This window comes from Oryzias melastigma, linkage group LG22 (assembly GCF_002922805.2).
Source record: "Oryzias melastigma strain HK-1 linkage group LG22, ASM292280v2, whole genome shotgun sequence".
NCBI lineage: Eukaryota > Metazoa > Chordata > Actinopteri > Beloniformes > Adrianichthyidae > Oryzias > Oryzias melastigma.
Window position 1 is genome coordinate 22700487 of NC_050533.1, and position 8112 is coordinate 22708598.

The 8112-nt window shown below is 42.1% G+C and overlaps 1 protein-coding gene across 1 annotated transcript in view; it reads left to right on the plus strand.

Moving 5' to 3' along the window:
• Window positions 1–1277: 1277 nt before the first annotated feature.
• Window positions 1278–8112, plus strand: part of hhipl2 (HHIP-like 2) — an 18444-nt gene continuing 11609 nt past the window's right edge. The window contains exons 1-3 of the mRNA XM_024279287.2: window positions 1278–1863; window positions 3692–4344; window positions 7594–7737. Of these exons, the coding sequence (XP_024135055.1) occupies window positions 1501–1863; window positions 3692–4344; window positions 7594–7737 (1160 nt within the window). The 5' untranslated portion in view covers window positions 1278–1500. The remainder of the gene's footprint in view (window positions 1864–3691; window positions 4345–7593; window positions 7738–8112) is intronic.

Below are 8112 nucleotides of genomic sequence, written 5' to 3' on the forward strand. Positions count from 1 at the left end.
CTGTTGGAAAATCTCTCAGTTGGGACGTACGAACGATACTGCTGCAAACTTCCTGCTCTGCTTCATACCGATGCATCCAATTGCTAACAAAAAGATCAGTGTCTTTGTTTCCTCATCTAATCTGGCTCAAAACTGTTCGGCCGGATAATTCTGATAGCCTACTGCTCGCCATTTTTGTTGCACCGCTAATGTTAGCTTATGGTTGTGAGGGGCTGTAAGCTAGAGTGTAAACTGATGGGAAATGGAGGCTAGCTCACTCCACAGCAACAGTCCTGTCCACAACTCCAAGGTGAATTTCTAATCAACTCCTGCCGATCTACAGAAACTATGTCAGAAAAAATGAGACCATTTTATTATTATTATTATTTTGGCTGAAAACCTCATAATAATAGTTAAAAGACCACTGGAAATGCTTTTGCTATAGATCTAAATCAACGTAGGAATTTAAAGTTGTTGTTTATTAAGCTTTGATCTGATTTAGCATAAAATACACAATTGACCTCCTGACTCAGTACCTCTCCGATCTGGATCCAGTCTTTTCAGTCCAAACCGGTAACATGGAGAAGCTGCATTCAACTTCTATGCTCCACAGATCTGGAACAGACTTGAAGAAAGTCTTAGAAAGTCAAACATTTACATCCACACAGTTACTAGACTTACTTACCTGCCGCACCTGTGGGGCAGGACCACCAAATTCTTCCCCATCAGTAAAAAACCCAGGGTGAAGGTGAGAGAAAAAGTGTCAAACAAGGTTGTTTTTCATATGTCTGTAGTGTCTGGAGACAGAGTGTCCAAACATGGCAGCAACCTGACAGAAATTCATCCTTAGGAGGAAGTCGTTTCTGCCCAGACTTGCTCTTCTTGCCCCCTGAGCTCTGAAATTCTTCCAGTTTCTCCAAATCTTTGATGACAAGCTGCAGATGCTGTTATTGTCTCTGATGATCCAGCCGCAGCAAAACCACAAAAATAACATTCCCCATAAGAAAAAGAGTCGTTATAATTACCTCATGCCCCGTTTTTTAGATAACAGATGACATAGGTAATATTCAAATGAGAGCTGTCATGTTGAAACAGTTTACGCGCAGCTGCAACACGCTGGCGCACAAACAGCGCTGCCTGCAGGCACGTGGATGTGGGGCATAATTACAGTTTAGGCTGTTGTGACCTCTCTGGATGCATGCCTCGACACTTTGCGGTTTTTCCTCCAGTGCGCGCGCTGGAGAGGGGATAAAAAAGCATCCCACGCGTGCGCGCACGAGCACGACAGCGCTCAGAAATGGACTCGGATTACATTCAGATTACAGATGTTTCGTTAACACCGACAGCAGTCACCCTTATTACAGAGGCTGCTGCGACGCATCCTGTTTCCAAAAAAGGGGCGAGACGCAAAAGCTGCACCTCCACCAACGTGCTTGAAGTTGCGCGGGCACACGAGCGCACGCGCACAGTTGCCGGTATAAAGCGGAGCAAACACGGAGGTCCTCAACATGACACGGGGAAATGATAAGAGAGTGGAACTCTGCTCCAGGCTGGAGAAGCGCGCGCCGCGCGTCTTTACGCGCAGCAGCACCATCAAGATCCGTCCGGAGGACGCAGACGCAGCCGCGGGTGATGCTGCTGAGCGCGTCAGTCATGCTTCTCCTCCAGGCCTTCGCGGCTTCCGCGCATCCGCAGTGCCTGGACTTCCAGCCGCCGTTCAAGCCGCAGTGGCACCTGGAGTTCTGCGGGCAGTACGAGCAGTTTGGATGCTGCGACCAGGGAACCGACAACACGATCGCAGAGAGATACTGGAACATCATCGAGCTGCTGGAAGCAGCGGGACAGGACCTCTGCGAGGACCTCCTGAAGGAAGTCATGTGTCAGGTGAGCCTGCTATCATCCCTCGGGTGACCTGTCAGATCTGGATTCAAACGAGTTGGTAGTATCATCACAAAGGTGAACATTACAATCAGGGATTGATGTCAATGAGGCTTCATTTCATCATTTTTAGTCATGTTATTACTCCATGGATTACAACTTAGCCACTGGATAACAAGTTAAAGTTCAAAGGAAAGTTGAAGGTTGACTTGATTGACGAATCCATGAGTCCTTTGGACTCTTTCATTTCATTCTTATTTAGTGCGTTTTCTCCAATAAAATTCAGAATATAAAACACATGCACTAGAGGTGTGATTAATAGATAAACTGATAAGACCATTTATATTTCCTACAATCCAACCAGAACGATTTCTATGGCAGGTTGGTAACTGAATCTAATTGAAAAATGAATAATTGTTTAAAAAATAGATAATTAGATAACTGATGTGGATAAATACCATTAGATTGAGGCACCAACCCTTTTTTTTAAATGACCAAAAGGCAAAAACTGTTCAACCATCATTCCAATCCAATGTGGAGACACTTTGAATTTAGCAAAGTCATGTGACTAGTGTGGTAGAATGTTCTAATAATGATTATTCTGATGAAACAACAGTGGGCTGAACTTCATAAGATTAAAATGTGAACTTTGACATTCATTCTTGTTTACTTGTTTGTTTGTTCACATATTTAATTTACACTTGATTATCTTGAAGAAATACGAGAATCTGAAAATTTCACCTGCTCTGTTCAGTAGCTATTTGTCTCTGAGTCTCACTGGTGGAAGTTTTGGATAAAAATGTTCTGGATCCATTTTAGGTCAGTGAATTTGATTGTTAACCACAAATTATGTTATGAATCAAATTTTAAAATTAATCATTATGTCTGTAACTTAACACACGTGTTTTTTTATTTTCTTTTCTTTTTTTTTCTCAAAAATACAAGCTTCATTTTTTTAAGAGAATAAATTATGGAGAAAAAAAACATCATGCACTTTCTTTGCCTGCTGGCCCCAGAGAGCCGGCGTAGAAATGATCAACCCGTGTAACTTAGGCGGTCGCCTAGGTCGCCATCTACTGGAGGGGGTGCCAAATCACAATGATTATATATTAATTTTTTTCTCTTCTTCTTGTTAAACTGTTTGACACACCATTCATTTCATGTAAAAAAAGTAATATTTGAAAAACATAAATATAATAACAGAAGTTTGATGTAATCAGTAACTCTGCAGTGCAGCCCCCCTCCCTTCTGCTTCTGTCTAGGCTGGGTTGGGGGGAAGAAGGGGGTTCAGGGTTGCTGCTGTTAGTGCTCCTTTAAAACTTTAAGGATGAAAAAGGAAGCGGAGGGAACACGGGTTCAAAGCATGCTTGATTTATGTAAAGTGGGAATCCCNNCTTTGGTCAAAAAGAAGCTCAAATAACTTACTTTCAAAATAAAAAAAACACTGCCAAACAGGATCATTTCAGTGAAGCTAGTAACCAATGTTGTGCAGCATAAGATAACATGTGCTTTAACTCATAAAAGATCAAACTTTTTACCAAAGTTTTGCTTTGCATATAAAATCTGTTCATTCTGGAGGTAGAGTTGAACAAACAAGATGACAGGATGTAAAAACCTACATAGTTTATCATCTATGTGAACCTCAGACATCAGTTTATACATTTAACTAATCTAGAATAAATAAATACTAATTCCTTACTTTAAAATAATGCTTTTTTTTCTTTTATTTATTTATGTTGTTCTTTTTTCCTCTTTGTCCTCAGCAGTCTTACACTGCTGGGTTTAGTTGTTTTAGTTCAGTTTGCATGTGAACTTTTCGTCCCCTCTCATTCAGGAGTGCTCCCCTTATGCGGCCCACCTGTACGATGCGGAGGACCCCCACACCCCTGTCAGAGAGCTGCCAGGTCTGTGCTTCGGCTACTGCTCCGAGTTCCATGGCAAGTGTCGCCATGTGCTGAAATACTTGACTGGGAGTCGTGTGCTGCTGGACACGTCTGAGCGGGACGTGTCCACCTTCTGCAGCATGATTGACCTGCCCGACCAGGATTACTGCTACCCCAATGTTCTCAGCAGCCCTGACCTCAACAGCAACCTGGGGCAGGTGCTGGAGGACCCCCGGGGGTGTCTCCAGGTGTGTTTGACCGAGGTCGCCAACGGTCTGAGGAACCCGGTGCTGATGCTGCACAGCGGGGACGACACACACCGGATGTTCATCGCAGAGCAGATGGGCTTCGTGTGGGTTTACCTGCGGGACGGCAGCCGGCTGGAGCAGCCCTTCCTGGACCTGAGTGGGGAGGTGCTGACCACCCCCTGGCTGGGGGACGAGAGGGGCTTCCTGGGCATGGCCTTCCACCCAAAGTACCGGGACAACGGACGCTTTTTCATCTACTACTCCATCCAGGTTCACAGCAAGGTGGAGAAGATAAGAATCAGCGAGATGAAGGTGTCTGCCTCGGACATGAACATGGCCGACCCCTACTCAGAGAGGTGAGGCTGCATCTGTAACTGTCAGGTGTCAGATCCAGGGCATTCTTACATCACAAATTAGCCAGGTGGGGGTGGCTGCTAGCTGTTGACTGTTGAAAGCTGCTGGACATGTTGACACATTCTCGAGTTTCAGTTCCGGTTTGGTCCAGTTTGATCTGGTATTTTGAGCGTTTCCATCATAAAATGGACCCATTAAACCAGGGGTGTCAAACTACCTCAGGTCACAGGCCGAACAGGATAAACACTTATTGAACACACTAAAACAACATTTTTAAAACTTTAAAACCGTGTCTTTTTAACAAAAATATGAATAATAAAAAGGCAGGAATATTATTCCAGAATAAATCAACTTAAATCTTAAATAACTTTCAACATTTTACTATACATAAAAACATATTTTGTCAAAATTATACATGTTAGAAATAAGTGCAAGATAACATCAGGGCATTAATAGCAATAAAATAAGATGATGTTTAATTACCTGGAGGGCCTTGACTTTGACACGTACATTGAACAGTTCCGACCCGTACCTCTTGTTGTAGGTCCATGGAAAAATAGAAGGGGACGGTTTGGGTGGAGTCACTGTAGCCATCCACTGATTGGCAGAAAGTTATGACAACATTAAAAAGCACCAATTAGCGCTAAGCTAGCGATTCTGTTTTCCTCTTTTCTGCGGTATTCTTCCCAATCTTCTTTCAAACAACTTTAAATTCATGTTCTACACGATGCACCAAAAGTAAAGCAGGAAAAAGGCAAAATGCTGGATGACCTCCATTGTTGTAGCTTTTCTACAATGATGCATTGACATAATAGCGGTCGACAGCACGCATGAGCCATGAAAGCAAACCGCTCAGTGGAAACGAGGCATATGGGTCTTTATAAAGAAAGGAGGCGCCCCCCCGGGGGGGTCACAGGGCAAAAATCTGATCCTATCATTACGTTACAGTAAAAGTCCTGATATTTTCCACAGCTCAGGTGTGAGAAGTTTATTTACCACCTGAAATGTGGTGGTTTTATCTCTTCATTTGTAATCATTTTTAATTGAGGGCTGCACTGTGGTGTAGTGGTTCACCTCACAACAAGAAGGTTCAGGTTTGATTCCCAGCTGGGTCTTTCTGTGTGGAGACCTGTTTGTGGCGTACCCACCTTCACCAAACAGCACGTTGGTTCCTCTAACCTAGTGACCCAGAAAGGAAAAGAAAATAAATAAATAGATGGATGGATGGGTTGTGAAGCCTCGCGTGAAGGTACTGGTTCATATTCAAACTAAATCCATCTTCTGTTGCTTGTATGGATCGTCTCCTCCCCACAATTCAAAAACATGCTGCAGGCGTTTTCTGTGAACTCTAAACACTCGGTTCAGTGAGTGCGTGTGGTGAGTGGACTTGTGATGGACTGTTCAGGGTGAACCCTTAACCCCAAAAGCAGCTAGAACTTGACCAAAATCCTTGATGATCAATAATGAAATTATTTGAATGTCCGAATTTTTATTTTAAACGAAACGTCAAATTTTATTTTAAAAAATGTATGTTTTCTATCTATCTAGTAACCCAGACAAGTGTAACGGGATTATAGTTTGTCCTCAATCGTGTTGCATAAATACAGTAAATGTCTTGTTCTGTTGGTTCCTGTGGGACGCTCTTCCTCACCGCACAGTGCCACTTCACTTCACACAAGATCCAGTTATTAGAAAAATGAAACAATTAAACCAAAAAATAACTTCAAGATAAAACATCTCATTACATACGGTAAACGTTCAGTGTGTTGGAGCAGTTTTTTATGGCCACTTAAAAAACACATTAGTGATTCTCCTGCTCATTTTCTTGTTTTTTGGCACATAAAAACTCAATCACGCTTGTAGGAATTTCAACAATCTTGGAATCAAAATGATCAGCTCTTTTAAGACATTACTGCTTGTACTTTTATTATTCATAAACTTTACAGTTTTTGAAATATTGAGCAAAATATGCTTCGTAGGAAATTAAGGAGAAGCTGAGCTCAGATGGAGTGAGCTGATCTGAGAGACCGTCTCTGATGTTCTGCGTTCCTCAGAACCACACATCTGTCATGAGTCCAGAAACACTCCGAAAACTCTGTATCTCGTAAAAGTGCAGAATTAGAGGCTCAAAGGTAAAGTAGGATTATTGTTGGTAAAATCAGGAAACTGCTGATTAGATTGGTCGCAGAGTTCTTTTTTTAAGTGCATAATTACACAGTAGCTGACAGACATAAAACCAAACTACTTGGATCCAACATTCATTACTTTTGTAAACCTGTTTATTTTTTATGCTTAATTTGAATTTTGTAACTGCTTGTGTTTTTTTTTTCTTTCTTAAAGATCAGTTTTTTTTGTTTACTTGAAAGTTCACTTTAAAAATGTTTGAATCAAACAAAGAACATCAGTTTGTCTGCTCTTTAGTGTTATTGATATAACGGTTTGTGAAAAAAAAACCCTGCAGCAAACTGAGAATCTGCTAATTTAACAAAAGTTGGGATAGGCTCCAGCATCCCATTGACCCAGAAAAAAGGATTCGGGGGGTTCTGAAGATGGATTTGAGACAAATGACCTGAAGCTGTGTGAATACAGTGAAGTAAAACAGGTCGAAGGCTCCAAATACAGGACATATGGAACATAAATAAGGTTTGGTAGCCACAGGAATGATTTTTATCAAGGGCAGCACAGGATTTATTTTTAAAAGTGTCCTTTGGGCAAATGTGACCAGTCAAGACAAGCCAGCACTTAAGTGGAAGAGCTTTTCGTGGAAACTTTAATTTTTTCACAGTTTTCTGACACAAATTAGTTTCTCTGCTCATTTTGAAGGTTTCAAAGTAATGTCTTTAAATGAAACCTGAAGTTCACACCGTTCTTTGCAGCTGACAGTGTTCCTGCTCCCTAATGAGATGTCTGTCAAGTGTTTGGTCCAAACTGTTCCTCGGAGCTGTGAAACATCCATGCCCCGTCCTCCTGGTTTCACAGTCACTACATGGAATTTCAGGATTATCCATACAAACAGGAGGCTAAACATCATAAGAAAGGCTATCTTATACCTCTGTGGCTCTATTGCTAGTCACAAAAAGCTGATTGAAGGACAAATACGTTGTTACTTTATTCTTCTATTATCACAAAGAAACTATGACGGAACAATTCCGCAACTGACCGGTACGAGGATGTCACAAACCAACCACAATCTCCTAAAACCAAAGCTGCTTTCACCTTTGTGACCCCTTCACTTCTATTTTCTCCTCTAGAGTCATTTTAGAAATCGATGAACCTGCTGCAAACCACAACGGGGGCCAGCTGCTGTTTGGTCGAGACGGATATTTGTACATTTTCACTGGAGACGGAGGGAAGGCCGGGGATCCGTTTGGGAAGTTCGGAAACTCACAGAACAAGTAAGAGTCTTTGGTTTCTTCCTGCAGAGCTCCTGCAGAGGAGTTGAGAAGTGGTTGTCATTAGTGCCTGTAAATTGCTCTTGAAAGTCTTTAAAAAAAAACAAAAGTGCTTAAAAATATGGGAGATAGATTTCTGAAGACCATCTGGAGGTCAGCCAACACCAAGACCATAAGACTTACGCTGGGTTCACACTGCATGCGGAAGTGCCGCAAAGCAGAGTCCGGCGTAGAATCCACTTCACCTCCAGTTCACCCCAGAAGAGTATCTTTTTGCGACGGTCGACAGGCGCTTCTGCTCAGCTGTAGTTATTTACAGCTTTTTATAATTAATTTGATTCTTTGTTTTTTGTGTGTTGTTTGTGTGTTTATAGTCCC